At 35.8% G+C, this 17,513-nt stretch overlaps 1 protein-coding gene across 12 annotated transcripts in view; it reads left to right on the top strand.

Annotated features, from left to right (window-relative positions):
- The window catches only part of CCDC158 (coiled-coil domain containing 158), a 98,811-nt gene that overhangs the window by 46,286 nt on the left and 35,012 nt on the right, over window positions 1–17,513 (top strand). For 11 of the 12 annotated variants that reach the window (XM_078068794.1, XM_078068801.1, XM_078068795.1 and 8 more), the window contains 2 exons: window positions 682–774; window positions 1,598–1,723. In XM_078068794.1, coding sequence (XP_077924920.1) covers window positions 682–774; window positions 1,598–1,723 — 219 coding nt within the window. The remainder of the gene's footprint in view (window positions 1–681; window positions 775–1,597; window positions 1,724–17,513) is intronic. The other variant, XM_078068792.1, reaches the window with a different exon arrangement.

Raw genomic sequence — 17,513 nt, 5'->3', positions numbered from 1 at the left:
GAATAAATTAAAATGTCTCCAGTCTAACTTACTGCCACAGAATGACTTGGACACTAGGTAGAATACAGTCTGTTAATGATATCAATAAAATGATAGCATAATTCTACTGTCTGACATTTGTTGGGGTCCAGAAAATGCAGGCAGAAAACACAGCTTAAAGAATGAGAAGGATTAATGACCCTGGATTTGTAATTGCCATTTATCATAGAGGAATAAATCTTTCTTGTCACCTGAGAACTCTGGAAGGCTAAAAATGTACCCAGACTAGTCCTTGATTCTTAAGAAATCAGAGCCTTTATGGTTAGGTAAAATGACCTGTGATCCCTCCTATGTCAACTTTGATTTTAAAACATGAGATATTGATTCAATGAATTTCAGTTGTTATTTCTCTGTATATTTTTCTTATATTGCTAAAGCTATTTGCTCATTTCATCCTTAGCTTCTTCATTCTCTTGAATGCCCTTCACGTACTAAATGCTGTGTAGATGCTGGGGACACAGAGAATAAAGATGGCCTCCAATTGTTCTAAGTTTACTGAATAAAATAAATTAATAGATAAATGCAAGTTAGTGTGCTAAGAGTGGGGGAAGTTCCCTTGAAGAGATGGCAACTTGGTATTTATAGATTAATAAAATTGTATAGAGAATGGAGGGTAAACCACATGTGGTTGCTTGATCGTAGGCATCTTTGCAGTTTGCAGAATGTCAAGATATCATACAGCGTCAGGAACAAGAATCTGTGCGCCTAAAACTTCAACACACTTTGGATGTAAAAGTGAGGTCTTTTTTTTTTTTCATCATAGTTTAAGCAAAAAATAATGCCATTCTTTAATATACTTATATATTTTCTTCCTGTGCCTTAGATACATTCAAGTGTACTTTCAACATTATCTGATACTAGCAATTACAGAATCTGTATAAACATCCTTACATTCTATACCTATCCTTTTGCTATGGTAACAAATTGAAGCACCATACTCTGTATTAAGTTTATAATAAGAGAGGCAAACGCCTTCTTCAGGAATGCCTTGAGGCTACCTGAAAGAAGAACTTTATGTACAGAAGTGGGTCAAGCAAGTGCAAAGCCCCGACATGCAAGCGTGTGTAGCTTGTTTGGAGAATAGCAAAAATGATTTAATCTGCAAGACAGAAACATGTGTTCTTTAAAAACGGTACATTTTCCATTGAAATATATGTCTATGTTGCAAGTATATTTTAAAGCTTCAGACATTCATTAAAGTCTTAGTAATAGATACTTTCACAGGCTAGAGCACTCATAGTTGTAGAGGATCTTTCTCAGTAGTTAGCCAGAACTACCGTGGAGTCTGGCAAAAACTAGGAACCAGTTTACTGGCCCACCATCCAAGGTGTTTTCATGCCTCAAATGCTTTTTACAGTTAGCAGTGTGAAGGCATCCCCCTAAGCATATGCTTCGTCTTCAAAGAGTAACTTAGAAGCATCTCGCTTGATACTTAGGTTTCTGACCTTGTAGATGTTCAGCACCTGAGACTGAGATTATTTTTGCAAAATACACTTGATTTCACAATTCTAGGTGTAGGTCAACAATTGTTTTTGCTTCCATCTGTATTGCTTTCTAGGAACTTCAGGGCCCTGGATACACCTCAAATACTTCTGTGAAGCCTCGCCTTTTACAGCCATCCTCAGCTGTGCGTTCTCATTCTAACGTACCGTCATCCCAGTCCACAGCCAGCTTCCTGTCTCATGTAAGCAACTAGTCTCATAATCCCTGAGGCAAATGACCTAATATGCAAATAATTTTAAATTGAGAAGAACTTCATTGAAAAATACATCTGTAGTTATGACATTTTCAATTACTAGATTTTAGATTTATACAGACCAGATGAGTGAAAATGTTTACTTCACTATTTGGTGTTTCCTCTGGGGAAGACAGATGAAATAGTCAGTGGGATTAATGTTAACAATAATTGGGTTTTTTTAAGTTTTCATTTTAATCCCAGTGTGTTAACATACAGTGTTCTATTAGTTTCAGGTGTACAATATAGTGATTCAGCACTTCCATACATCACCTGGTGCTCATCACAAGTGACCTCCTTAATCCCCATCACCTATTTAACCCATCTCCACCCCCTCCACCCTGGTAGCCATCAGTTTGTTCTCTATAGTTAAGGGTTTGTTTCTTGATTTCTCTGTCTCTCTTTTTTTCCCTTTGCTCATTTATTTTGTTTCTTAAATTGCACATAGGAGTGAAATCATATGGTATTTGTCTTTCTCTGACTGATTTTCACTTAGCATTATAGTCTAGCTCCATCCATATCGTTGCAAATGGCAAGATTTCATTCTTTTTGTGGCTGAGTCATATCCCATTGTGTGTGTGTGTGTGTGTGTGTGTGTGTGTGTATATAACTTCTTTATCCATACATCAATCGATGGCCATCTGGGCTGCTTCCATTTCTTGGCTATTGTAAATAATGCTGCTATAAACATAGGGGTGCATGTATCCCTTTGAATTAGTGCTCTTGTATTCTTTAGGTAAATACCTAATAGTGCAATTGCTGGATAATAAGGTAGTTCTATTTTTAACTTTTTGAGGAACCTCCATGCTGTTTTCCACAGTGGCTGCAGCAGTTTGGATTCCTACCAGCTGTGTATAAGTGTTCCTTTTTCTCCATATCCTCACCAACGCCTGTTGTTTCTTGTGTTGATTGATTTTAGCCATTCTGACAGGTGTGAGGTGATATCTCGTAGTTTTGATTTATATTTCCCTGATGATGAGTGATGTTAGGCATTTTTTCATGTGTCTGTTGGCCATTTGGACGTCTTCTTTGGAGAAATATCTGTTCATGTCTTCTGCCTGTTTTTTCATTGGATTATTTGGTTTTGGGGTGTTGAGTTGTATAAGTTCTTTATATTTTTTGGACACTAACCCTTTATTAGATATGTCATTTGCAAATATCTTCTCCCACTCAGTAGGTTGCCTTTTAGTTTTGTTGATTGTTTCCTTCGCTGTTCAGAAGCTTTTTATTTTGATGTAGTCCTGATAATTTATCTTTGCTTTTGTTTCCCTTGCCACAGGAGACATATCTAGAAAAAGTTGCTTCGGCTGATGTTAAAGAAGTTACTGCCTATGTTCTCTTCTAGGATTTTTATGGCTTCAGCTCTCACATTTAGGTCTTTAATCCATTTTGTGTTTATTTTTGTGTATGGTATAAGAAAGTGGTCCAGTTTCTTTCTTTTGTATGCTGCTGTTCAGTTTTCCCAACACCACTGGTTGAAGAGACTGTCTTTTTCCCACTGGATATTCTTTCCTGCTTTGTCGAAGATTAATTGACCATATAGTTGTGGGTTTATTTCTGGGCTTTCTATTCTGTTCCATTGATCTATGTGCCTATTTTTGTCCCAATACCATACTGTTTTGATCACAACAGCTTTGTAATATAACATGAATGCCAGAATTACGATGCCTCCAGCTTTTCTTTTTCAAGATTGCTTTGACTATTTGGGGTTTTGTGGTTCCATACAAATTTTAGGATTGTTTGTTCTAGTTCTGTGAAAAAAATGCTGTTGGTATTTTGAAAGGGATTGCATTAAATGTGTAGACTGCTTTGGGTAGTACAGATATTTTAATAGTATTTGTTCTTCCAATCATGAGCGTGGAATTTCTTTCTATTTCTTTGTGTTGTCTTCAATTTCTTTCATCAGTATTTTATAGTTTTCAGAGCAAAAGTTCCTTTCACCTCTTTGGTTAGGTTTATTCCTAGGTATCTTATTATTTTTGGTGCAACTGTAAATGAGATTGTTTTCTTAATTTCATTTTCTGCAGCTTCATTATTGGTGTTTAGAAATGCAACAGATTTCTGAGCATTGATTTTTGTATCCTGAAAATTTACTGAATTCACTTGTCAATTCTAGCAGTCTTTTGGTGGAATCTTTCAGGTTTTCTCTATATAGTATTATATCTGCAAATGGTCAAAGTTGTACTTCCTTCTTACTGATTTGGAGGCCTTTTATTTCTTTTTGCTGTCTGGTTGCTGTGGAAGTCAAAGACCAATAAAAGTGGTGAGAGTAGATGTGTTTTTTACCAATAAAAGTGGTGAGAGTAGATGTCCTTGTCTTGTTCCTAACCATAGAAGAAAAGCACTCAGTTTTTCCCCATTAAGGATGATGTTAATTCTGGGTCTTTCATCTACAGCCTTTATTATGTTGAGGTATGTTCCCTCTAAATCTACTGTATTGAGGGTTTTTATCATGAAGGCATATTGTACTTTGTCAAATGCTTTTCTTACATTTTTTAAATGATTGTATGGTTCTCATCCTTTCTCTTATTGATATGATGTAATGTGGTTATTGATTTGTGAATGTTCAACTACCCTGGCAACCCAGGAATAAATCCTACTTGATCATGGTGAATGATTTTTTTAATGTATTGTTGGATTTGGTTTGCTAGTATTTTGTTGAGGACTTTTGCATCTATGTTCCTCAGGGATATTGGCCTGTAGTTCTCTTTTTTAGTGATGTATTTATCTGGCTTTGGTATCAGGGTAATGCTGGCCTCATAGAATGAATTTGGAAGTTTTCCTTTTCTATTTTTTGGAGTAGTTTGAGAAGGCTTTGGTATCAGGGTAATGCTGGCCTCGTAGGATGAATTTGGAAGTTTTCCTTTTCTATTTTTTGGAGTAGTTTGAGAAGAAGTAGTTAATCAAAAAAGTTTGATTAACTTTTCTTTAAATGTTTGGTAGAATTCACCTGTGAAGCATCTGGTCCTGGGCTTTTATTTGTTGGGAGTTTTTTGATTACTGATTTAATTTCTTTGCTGGTTATCAGTTTGTTCAAATTTTCTATTTCTTCCTGTTACAGTTCTGGTAGATTATATATTTCTAGGGATTTATCCATTTCTTCTATGTTGTCCAATTTGTTGGCATATAGTTTTTCATAATATTCTCTTATAATTGTTTGTATTTCCGTGGTGTTGGTTGTTATTTCTCCTCTCTCATTTGTGATTTAATTATTTGAGTCCTTTCTCTTTTTTTCTTGATAAGTCTGGCTAGAGGTTTTTCAGTTTTAATCTTTTTTTTTTTTTCAAAGAACCAGCTCCTGGTTTCATTGATCTGCTCTATTGTTTTTTTAGTTTCTATATCATTTGTTTCTGCTCTAATCTTTATTTTTTTCCTTCTTTCTGGCTTTAGGCTTTGTTTGTTGTTCTTTTTCTAGCTCCTCTAGGTGTAAAATGAAGTTGTTTGTTTGAATTTTTCTTGCTCCTTGTGGTAGGCCTGTATTGCTATAAACTTCCCTCTTAGAACTGCTTTTGCTGCATCCCAAAGGGTTTTGGACCATTGTGTTTTCATTTTCATTTTGTTTCCATATACTTCTTTATTTCTTCTTTGATTTCCTGGTTGACCCAGTCATTGTTTAGTAGCATGTTATTTAACCTCCATGTGTTTGTGGTCTTTCCAGATTTTTTCTTGTGGTTGACTTCTAGTTTCATAGTGTTGTGGTCAGAAAATGTGCATGGTATGACTTCAGTCTTCTTGAATTTGTTGAGGCTTGTTTTGAGGCCTAATATGTAATCTATTCTGAAGAATGTTCCATGTGCACTTGAAAAGAATGTGTATTCTGCTATTTTAGGATGGAATGTTCTGAATATATCTGTTAAATCCATCTGTTCCAGTGTGTCATTCAAAACCATTGTTTCCTTGTTGATTTCTGTTTGAATGATCTGTCTATTGATGTAAATGGGGTGTTAAAGTCCTCTACTAATCGGTTAGTTCCTTTATGTTTGTTATTAACTGTTTTATGTATTTGGCTGCTTCTATGTTGGGTGCATAAATATTTACAATTGTTAAATCTTCTTGTTGGATTGTCCCCTTTATTATTATATAGTGTCCTTTGTCTCTTGTTATAGTCTTTGTTTTAAAGTCCATTTTTTCCAGGGCGCCTGGGTGGCTCAGACAGTTGAGTGTCTGACTCTTGATTTCAGCTTGGGTCATGATCTCAGGGTCATGGGGTTGGACCCCACGTCGTACTCCATGCTGGGCATGGAGCCTGCTTGGGATTCTCTCTCTCCTTTTCCCTCTGCCCCTCCCCCTCATTCATGCTTGCTTTCTCTCTCTCTCTCTAATATATGAATGAATGAATGAATGAATGAATGAATGAAATTTGTTTTGTCTGATAATAAGTATTGCTACTCCAGCTTTCTTTTGACATCCACTTGCATGGTAAGTATTTCTCCATACCCTCACTTTTCAATCTGCGGGTGTCTTTAGGTCTAAAATGAGTCTCTTGTAGGCAGCATATAGATAGGTCTTGTTTTTTTAATCCATTCTGTCACCTTGTCTTTTGTTTGGAGCACTTAGTCCATTTACATTCAAAGTAATTATTGGTAGATATGTATTTATTATCATTTTATTATTTGTTTTGTGGTTGTTCCTGAAGATTTTCTCTGATTCTTTCTTGTCTTTCTTTCATGGTTTGCTGGTTTTCTTTAGTAATATTTTGGATTTGTTTCTCTTTATTCTTTGCATATTTATTAGTATTTTTTGGTACACAGTTACCATCAGGTTTGTATATAACATCTTCTGCATATAACAGTCTATATTAAGTTGATGGTGGTTTAAGTTTGAACCCATTCTTTATTCCCCTCCTCCCCATATTTTAGGTGTATGTTTTTATATTTTACATCCTTTTATTTTGTGAGTCCTATGAATGGTTTTCTACAGAAATATTCATTTTTACTGCTTTTGTGTTTCCTACCGTTATACTGTTATTTTTGGTCTCTTCTTCCCACTCAAAGAGCCCCCTTTAATATTTCTTGCAAGACTAGTTTGCTGCTCATGAACTCCTTTAGTTTTTGTGTGTCTGGGAAACTCTTTATCTCTCCTCTATTCTGAATGATAGCCTTGCTGGATAGAGTATTCTTGGCTCCACATTTTTCCCATTCAGCACTTTGAATATATCATGCCACTCCCTTCTGGCTTGCCAAGTTTCTGTTGAGAAATGTCCAGCTAGCTTTACGGGTTTTCCCTTGTAAGTTAAGGACTACTTTTGTCTTGCTGCTTTTAAGATTTTTCCTTTTATTACTGTATTGTCAGTTTAATTACAGTATGTCTTGGTGTGGATCTGCTTTTGTTAATTTTTATGGGAGTTCTCTGTGCCTCCTGGCTCTGGATATCTCTTTCCCAAGATTAGGGAAGTTTTCAGCTATTATTTCTTCAAATAAATTTTCTGTCCCTTTTCTCTGTCTCCTTCTTCTAGGACTCCTATAATATGAATGTTATTACATTTGATGCAGTTGCTGAGTTCCCTAAGTCTATTCTCATTTTACATAATTATTTTTTCTCTCTTTTGTTCAACTTGATTACTTTCCATTACTCTGTCTTCTAGGTCACTTATTCTTTCCTTTGCTTCTTCCACCCTGCTGTTCATTCCATTAAGGGTGTTTCTCATTTTGTTTATTATACCGTTTATCTCTGGTGTGTTATTCCTTATCTCTGGGTTAAGAGTCTCACTCACGTCTTCCACTCTTGTCTCAAGTCCAGTGAGTATCCTTATGATCATTGCTTTAAATACTCCATCAGGCATGAGACGTATCTGTTTCGCTTAGATCTTTGGATAAGTCTTGTCCTGTTCTTTCATTTGGGATAAATTTGTCTGTCTTCTCATTTTGTCTAAGTCTCTGTGCCTATTTCTGTACATTAGGAAAGTCAGCTATGTCTCATGTTCTTGAGGGTAATGGCCTTATGAAGAAGAGGTCCCTGTAGTGCCCTGCCTTGTAGTATCCCCACTCCCCCAGGTCCTGGTGCTTCCCGAAGTATCTTCAGTGTGTGCTGTGTGTGCTCTGCTGTTTTGTCCCGGCCACTTTATCCTTCAGGCCAGTCATCTGCAGAGGTTCTTTTTTCCTGTTGTGGATAATGTTTGGTCTAATGTGAATGTGGCGAGTTTTAACTAGGTGTGCTCTGGTCTATTTGTGAAATGAGACCTGTTGCCACCACTGCTGGAACCAAGGGTCCACAAAACTCCCATGTTTGGAGACACTGTGTGAGTAGTGTTTTGGGTTGGTCTTCTGGGGGAGGTTTCCCACCACACCGGAATTGAGGCAAGCGTGACTAGGAGAGGTGGTTACACTGGAATGTGGAGGGGAGGGTGATAGGGCTTGGTGTAAGCAAGTTAGGTAGCAAGTGTTGGTGCTGAGCTGGTTCCCACAGGTGGCCCTGTGCTTATGTTGAGGGGTAGGGAAAGGAAATGGCACCAACCAGTTCCTTTATTCCCAGAGGGTCCTCTCTGTGAATGCTGTCTCTGGGACACACTCTAAGATGAGCAGATGACATCCCCACTGTGTGGCCCAGGTGTTCTTCAGACCACTGTTTCCATTCTGTGTGTCCACAGGTGGTTTGCCTGCCTTCTCTCCAAGAGCAGTGCAGTGCCCTCTGGTCTCTAGCCCAGCCAAGCCCACTGATCTTTAAAACTCCAGACTTTAAGCCCCACTAGTTGCTAGAAGTCACAAAATTCTGCCCCTTTTGCTTTCCAAGCCAATTGCTATGGGGATTCATTTTACCTGTGCACTCCCCTTTGTGTTAGTCTGTCTCTCACCCTTTTCCCTCCCTCCTGCTGTGGCCAGGATCCATTTGTCTCTTAAACCATGTCTCTAGATTTTCTGCTTTTTTCAATGTGGCCTCTTCTCTACCTTTAGTTGTGGAATTTGTTCTGCCAGTCTTCAGGTCAATTTCTGGGGTATTTAGGATGATTTGATAGTTATCTTGTATTTGTGGGATGAGGCAAGCCTAGGATCCTCCTACTCCACCGCCATCTTCCAACCCACCAATAATAATTGTAAAGTACATTATTTAATAGTCTTATATTCAGTGCTTTCCATCACAAGCATTTCCAGATTACAAAGCGAATGTTGAGATGGCTAAAATAAGCATCACTTCAAATGCCAAAGGCAAATTAGTGGTATATTTAATATTCTACCAAGATGAAAATGATTTGCTGTATATTGTTTCTTCATGAATGTGAATTTATTTATAATCATAAAATTTTAGTAATCATAACATGTTTTTATTCCCTTTAGTTAAAACTTTAGAGACTTTGGAAAATTTTAGTTTTAATTTTTTATACTTTAAAGCTCAGGGGAAAACATGTGCAATGAAAAATTCAGGCTTTGTCTCCTCTGAAGATATATATTTATGGAACCACTAATCCCCCTGCAACCAATATTCAGCCCCAACTCCAAAGAAATAAAATTTACTCCATAAATAACATAAAAATCAATTTCATTAGTTAACAGTATATCAAGAGGTTCACCAGTGATCTGTGGTTATCCCACCTGTGCTTTTAAATGAAGGCATGTACTGTGAAATGACTAAGAGGGGAAAGGACTTCTCTCACACACTTCAGATATGTGCACTGAACAAGCTGTCACACAATAAATAATAAAACATCCGATCAAACAACAGAATGATAATATTAGACGTTAAACATAGTTCTCTCTGGAGACTGGAACTTGGAGGTGGGCAGAGAAAGAGCAAGAGACTGCTGCTTTTTGGTTTTAAGTGTTATACAATTATCTTTAAAATTATGCACATGTTACATTGATAAAAATTAAATTAAACCACCCTCCCAAAATAATCAGAAGTCATTGGTGTGTCTCTCACTACTTTTCTGACCTTGGAAAGCCAAATATATTGTGCCTTGCTCTTTTCATCTCTAATGAAGAGTCTGGACTAGATGACATCTAGGGTCATCTAGAAACATCAGCTCTAAAATTACACGACTTGTTATTACCCAAAAGCCAGCCTAGGAGATCTGTCTATTTGTGCAAAAATAAACTCTACTTGATTATAAAGAATCTCATTCATCACTGAGAAAGTACCAGTCATGTCTATTGAATCAAAATTTTAAATAATTCTAACAGCAGAAATGAACTATATTTCCTAAACAGACTGTCAAGCATGCTTTGTACAATTTCTTCTCTTAAAAATGTTTATGATATCATTTTATACAATAAAAGTAACATACATTCTTCGTTTTGTTCATTGATGTCATCCCAAAGTACCTACAACAGTGTCTAGCATACAGTAGATACTCAATAAATATTTGTCTAACGGGTGAATGAACTGAATTCATTGTAGAACATTGTATTCTGGATTCTATTGTTTCTACTGGTAAGTCAGTTTTAAGTCTTCCTATTGCTCTTTTGGAGGTAATTTTTTCTCTAACCACTTTTTTTTTTTTAAGATTTTGCTTATTTATATGAGAGAGAGAGAGAGTGCAAGCAGGGGGAGGAGCAGAGGGTGAGGGACAAGCAGACTCAGCACTGAGCTTGTAGCAAGACCTGGGGCTCGATCCCACAACCCTGAGATCATGACCTGAGCCAAAATCAAGAGTCAGACACTTAACCAACTGAGCCACCCAGGCGCCCCTCTCTGACCACTTTTAAGACTTTCTCATTGTTTCAGTTTATAGCAATTTGACTGTGATGTGCCTAGGTGTGGTCTTTGTATTTATCTTTCTTGAGGTTCACTGATCTTAGTAGATGTCTGGATTGATATCTTTCATTAATTTTAGAAAATTTTTATCCCTTACCTTCTCAATTATTATTTCTGTCCCATTCTCTTATTTCCTTCTGGTACAATTAAAACATTATTCTTTTTTAATTGGTATGTGTAACTCCATTATCTGAATCCCCTATGGGCCTGTGACCATTGTTTCTCTCAGTTTTCAGTCACGTTGTCCAGTCTTTTTGCTTTCTTTTTTTTCCCATACTTTTTTTTTTTTTTAAGAGTAGTTTTAGGTTCACAACAAAATTGAGAGAAAGGTACAGAGAGATTTCCCCACTTGTGTACAGCCTCCGCATTATCAACATCTCTCACTGGAATGGTGTTTGCTACCAAGGATGGATCTACACTGACATGATATCATTACTCAAAGTCCATGGTTTATGTTGAGGTTCACTCATGGTGTTGTGTATTTTATGGATTTGGACAAATGTATAATGACATAATATCCATTGTTATATGAAGTATTTTTACTGCCCTCAAAACCCAAGCTCTTCTTATTTATCCCTCCCACGCACCTCCACACCGGCAACCACTGATCTTTTTACTGTCTCCACAGTTTTGCCTTTTCCAGAATGTCATATAGTTGGAATCATACAGTATGAAGCTCTTTAAGATTGACTTCTTTCACTCAATAATATGCACTGAAGTTTCCTCCATGTCTTTCCATGGCTTGATAGCTCATCTTAATGCTGAGTAATATTCCATTGTCTGGATGTACCACAGTTTGTTTATTCATTCACCTACTGAAGAGCATCTTGGTTGCTTCCAAGTTTTTGTAATTATGAATAAAGCTCCTGTAGACATTCATGTGCAGATTTTTATGTGGACCTACGTTTTCAGCTCCTTTGGGTATCAAGGAGCATGATTACTGGTCATATGATAATAGTATGTTTAGTTTTGTAAGAAACTGCTGAACTGTATTCCACAGTGGCTGCACCATTTTGCATTTCCACCAGCAATAAATGAGAGTTCCTGATGCTCCACATCCTGGCCAGTATTTGGTGTTGTCTGTGTTCTGGATTTGGGCCATTCTAATAGGAGCATAATAGTATCTTGTTTTGATTGACATTTTTCTAATGGCATATGCTCTGGAACATCTTTTTATATGCTTATTTGACATCTATATATCTTCTTTGGTTGAAGTGCCTGTTAAGGTCTTTAGCCCATTTTTTGTTTGCTCCCTTTCTAGATAATTGAGTTCTGGACATTGACTATGAAAAATTAGATAATTTTGGTTTCTAGGTGACATTATTTTTCCTTCACAGAGGATTTACATTAGCTTCTGGCTGGTAGCTAAAGTAAAAGCACTAACAATCCCACATCACCTTAATTCATTTGAGGATTGAGATGATTCAGTCTAAGGCTCTTATCGCGAAGCCTGAGGTTTAGCAGTTGCTTTATCTTCCACCTCTTGGCCAGAGTTCCAGTTTTTATCCCTCTAGCGTCTTGATTCTGCCAAAAGCTGATCTCATCTTCCCAACCTCTCAGCTAGTTCTTTTAGAATTGATGAATACTTCTAGAGAAAATGGCTTTAAATGCCTCCCTTGTCTGGATTCTTTTGTTCCAGACTTTGGCCCATATTCTTTACTATGTTGATAGCTCTCTAATGTCAGGCAGACTTAAAAATTTTATGTGTATACTCTTCTACTGAATTTCTGAACAGAAAGGTTGTTCTACCATTACTGGAAAAAGAACTCTTCTACTGTTACTCTTTGCCCATACAGTTTTAGATATTAACTATAAATCTATACTATAGAATATAAAAATTTACCTCTCTTTTAACCACACATACATGCACACATATACACCTTTCTTTTCGCTGCATATTCCCCCTTATATAATCATATCATACATTTGGTTAAGTTGCATTGTTCAGATTACTGACAATGTAAATATTGTTCTCTAACTGAACTGTACAGTGAACTGTGACTATATTTCCTTTTTGCCCTTAAATTTAATAATTATCTTGTTTTATTTTGGTTTGTTTTCTAGATATCTAGAACTAATTATCCCTCATTCTCTGAAAAATGACTGTAAAATTCCTTTTAGTATGAGCAGAGTAAACAGATATTTTATCAATTCCTTGTTCATATATTCATGTGTTATGCATCATCCTTTTAGAGACCTCCTGTTCTGTTCCTGTTCTGATCTGGAATGTTCGCTCTCTAGGCTTGCCACGTAGTTGCCTTCTTGGATTTACCTTCTGTCACAATCCAGAGAATTCCCTTCACCTTTTTTCTGTTTTTTGGTTTTAATTTCCTTTCTTGGTTTCTTTCTTTCTTTTGGTGGAGCATATGATGCAGAGGCTAACTATGAAAGGGTGTATTTCATCCTTTAAGTGTTTTAAAACTTTGCATGTCTGAAAATACCATGTGATTGATACTCAAAATTTTGTTGCTGTAGTGTCATTTTGACTCCAGGGTCTTTGCCTGTGACTTGTTTTTGTTCTTTTTCTTAAAGTTTGTAGGGTCTTTTCTTTATCCCTCATAGATTCATTTCAAGATGATCCCTGCTGGAGGTCTTTTTCTTTTCATTGTGCTGGTACTTAGCAGGCTCTTGCATTCTTTTGTTCTCAGAAATTTTCTTGTATCATTTATTTGATCATTTTCTCCCTCCATTTTTCTCAGTTCTCTCTTTTTCGAATTCCTGTTAGTCACCTAACTAGAGAGTTGGACCTCTCTGGTTATCTTGAATTCTGACTTCCGTGTTCATCTCCTCATCTTTTATTCCCACCTTTTAGGAAATTTCCTCAACTCTGTCTTCTAAACATCAGTTGAAATTTTTTTCTGATATCATATATATATATATATTTTTTTTTAATTTCCAGGAGCCCTTTTCTCTTTATATAGTTTTATGTTATTTTGTGATACAATACTTTCTCATTTCTGTTTAAAGATAATAACTTCAGTTTTTCCTGTCACCTGAATCATTGATGTTTTTTCAAATTCATTTTTTCTGTTTGTTTTGATATCTGTCATTCATGTTAAAGATTTTCCTTCGATGTTTAGTGGTCATTGGCTCTTCATTCATATTTAAGATTGAGGCCCTAAAAAGCTGCTTAAAAGGTCTTTGTAAGGTTGACAGGATTTGTCAACCGGTAGATGGTTAGGTATTGGTTGAGGTACCCAAAAATTACTTGGAGGTCTTTTTTCTTGGTCCTGTGAGTTCTCCTAAAGAAGGATTCTCTTATTACTGACTTATAGGTGTAATTCACCTGCCAGTATTCTGAGAGGTGAGTCGGGTGGGGAGTCTGGGGTGCCTGTCTAGCTATACAATCTCACTTAATGCTCATGTTTTCAGTTCGCAGCCTTACTCTTGCTATGCCACAAATCCCTTTGGAGCCTAAAGTCCTGTGGTTCAACCTCATACAGAAATTAAGCCTCTAAATTCATCTAGGGAAAAAGAATGAGTGATTACCTGACTATGTGGGGAGAGCATCTGGGTTTCTAACAGCTTCTCCCATAGACTTTTAGCCAATCCTCCCATTTTGCCACTCTTTCTCCTATCTTGGCCTTCATAAATACAGGAAGCCTCCAATTCCTGAGCCTTTTTGGAATGCTCTCATGCAGAGCAGCTCGCTTCTTGTTGGCTGCTTCTGTGCAGCTACTTTTCAGCTTTCTTTGTTCTGCTTAATCAGTTACAAATTATGCATTTGCTTTCCATCTCCTAAAATTTCATTATCCTTACTCATCTAATGTTATCTCTTTTTTCCTCTTTATCTTTATTAATTCCTTTAGTGTCCTTTCAGTTGGGTAGAGTAGATAGAGTAGAAATAAATCGAAGTATCATGTTCAGAAGTGGAATATTACCATTTGCATTGTTCTGCATTGGCCTTTCATTTATCTTGCTAAATTCTAGTCTGCCTGTTCAGTAATTCTAATGATAGCTGTTATATACTGAACACCAGGTACTGTTCAAAGTACTTTCTGTAGATTATCTGATTTATTCCTCACAACTGTCCACATAAAGTAAGTGCTGTTACCATACATATTTTACAGATGAAGAAACTGAGGCTTGGAAAAGCTAAGTGACTTACATAGAGTTCACATGCCAAAAACACAGTTATGCCAAGATTTAACCAAGGCAGCCTGCGTCTAGATCCTGTGTTCTTAACCATTATTCTGTACTGCTTCTCTACAATACACTGCTGAATGCTGTTTATAAAAAAAATTTAAATAGTTGATGATGTAAATAGATTATCTGCCTGAATTAATATTGCATTTCATACATGCATATATACGTACACACATACATACAAAAACACACATGTATTTGGTATCTTTACATAAGACTTTTAATGTTTCAGATAAAGGCCATTTTGCATATAAAAATAAAATATTTTCAGGATAATATAATTTGTTTTATTTATATATCAGAATCCATGCACATGTACTATATGTAATGTGTATTAGCTATGCTTGATCTTTGCCACCAAAGTATCCACAATGTGGGCAAGATTTTTAGCAACACTTTATGTTTGTCTTGTTCCCTACTCACCCATTCTCAGTATACAATGTAAATAATATATTTATATTCTAAGTAGTATATTCATATTCCACTTTTATTATAGTCTTCTAACAGAAATACAAGTATAAGAGATAGACTTGGTCAGACATTCTCAAAATAGAATAGTCTAATTCAAACTGAATGAGATCAAGCTTTTATTTTTAGCTTTTCCATTTATCTTCTATCTTTGGAGAATGGAGATAGGACCAGTTGAGAAGCACATAGTCTCCTTAGACATTACTTATCTTACATCATAACTCATACATTTGCCTGTAATGGACTCAAGGCTATTAGAACCATATTTGGGGAAGATGGAGGTGCATTAGAGATATAATTTAGGAGTCATTTTGGCAACAGGTCTAACTTAAAGTGATTTCAGAGTCAAAATGTAATAGGAAACTAACCCAATCACAAAATAAACCTTAAGTTTAACTGAAGAGTATAAACTTATATTCTTCCCTTGAAACCAAAAGCTTGTGGAAGCTTCAACCTGAAAAATGTATATCCTCTAGAAATAGCCTTAATGTGTATCCTAAGGGTCAAAAGGTTGGAGTGGGGGGAGAGCACGATTCTTTAGTGGGGTCCGGTAACTTCAGGAGGCACTAAGTTTAGTTATTTCTTTACCAGCCAGAAAAGAGTCATACATACACAATGTTCCCAGCTATTTTCTAATTTTAAGAAGTACTTCACTCACATTGTAAATAAAAATATTTCCATATGAATTAAATAGTAGTGTATTAAAAATGAATCAATGTAAGTATGGCAAGATGTACAAAAGATTGATAATTTTGACTAAATAAAACTAATACTGACTATGACTTACAAAAATCACAAACCACCATAAACAAAACTAAAAGGAAATCACAAACTAAAAAATATTTTGAATAGATAAAAGGCTACTATCTATCATATAAAGAGTTTTTACATATTTGGAAGAAAACAATATATACTCTAAAAGAAAAGTATACTGAAGATACAAATTTTGTAGATACAAAATTCATAAATAAAGAAATGCCAGTGTCCAATAAACATGAAAAAATGTGCAAATTCATTTATAAACAAATAATAATGACATATAAAAGCAAAAACAAACTACCAATTTTGCATATAAAATGGTAAAGTGGAGTAATGGGAAGGTTGTGGCATAATAGCCACTGTTGTGTCATACCCTGCTGATAAATGTATGAATTGACACGATTTTTTGTTGTTTTTGCTTCCAAAGCCCACATCTCTTTTTTCTTTTTAAATGAATGGCCTCGATATTTCTAAAGTAGTTTTAGATTTAGAGAAAAATTGAGCAGAAGCTATAGAGAGCTTCCATAGACTCCCTTTGCCCCCACCCTACAGTCTCCCATACCGTTAACATCTTTCATTACTATGGTACATTTATTACAAAGGATGAGCCAATATTGATACATTATTATTAACTAAAGTCTATAGTTTACATTGTAGTTTACCCCTTGTGTTGTACATTCTATGGGTTTTGACAAATGTATAATCACATGTATCCACCATTACAGTATCATAAAGAGTAGTTTTACCACCCTAAATTGCCTTGTTTTTCACCTAATCATTACTCCCTCTGCACCCCTGGCAACCAGTGATCTTTTTACTTTCTCCATAGTTTTGCCTTTTCCAGAATGTCGCATAATAATCATTTAAGATTGTAGTCTTTTCAGATTGGCTTCTATCACTTAGTATTATGCTTGCAAAATTCCATGTCTTGTCATGAATTAATAGCTACTTTCTTTTTGTCACTGAATAATATTTCATAGTATGGATGCACCACAGTTTGTTTATCCATACACCTATTAAAGGACATCTTGATTGCTTCTAAGATTTGGCAGTTATGAATAAAGCTCCCATATGCATCCAGATGTAAGGTCTGCATCTACATTCATTTTTTTTGCATGTGGATGTCCAGTTGTCGCACTATTTGTTGAAAATACCACCACCATCTGTTGAAAATACCGTCCTTTCTCCATTGAGTTGCCTTTGCTGTTTTGTTAAAGATCAGTTGACTATATTTGTATGTGACTATTTCTGGCTCTTTATCCTGTTCCATTGATTATTTGTTTATTCTTTCACCAGTGCCACTCTTATCATGGTAAGATCTGACATATCTTGACATACAGTTTTGCATGGTGTTGTCAATTCTCCAACTTTGTTCTCCATCAATATTGTGTTTGCTATTCTGGGTTTTTTGACTTTCCATATAAACTTTAGAATCAACTTGTCAGTATCCACAAAATTTAAAAATTACTGGAATTTTGATTGGGATTGCTTTAAATTCATAAATCTGATTGGGAAGAACTGACATCTTAACATAGTGAGTCTTCTTATCCATGAGTATGGAATCTCTCTCCATTTATTTAGATCCTCTTTGATTTATGTCTGAATTTTATAGTGTTGCTCATATAAATCTTGTACATATTTTGTTAGGTTTATACCTAAGTATTTTATATTTTTGGTA

This window comes from Halichoerus grypus, chromosome 3, assembly GCF_964656455.1.
Source record: "Halichoerus grypus chromosome 3, mHalGry1.hap1.1, whole genome shotgun sequence".
Taxonomy (NCBI): domain Eukaryota; kingdom Metazoa; phylum Chordata; class Mammalia; order Carnivora; family Phocidae; genus Halichoerus; species Halichoerus grypus.
The sequence above is the reverse complement of the archived record's forward strand: the minus strand, read 5'-3'. Positions and strand labels throughout refer to the sequence as shown.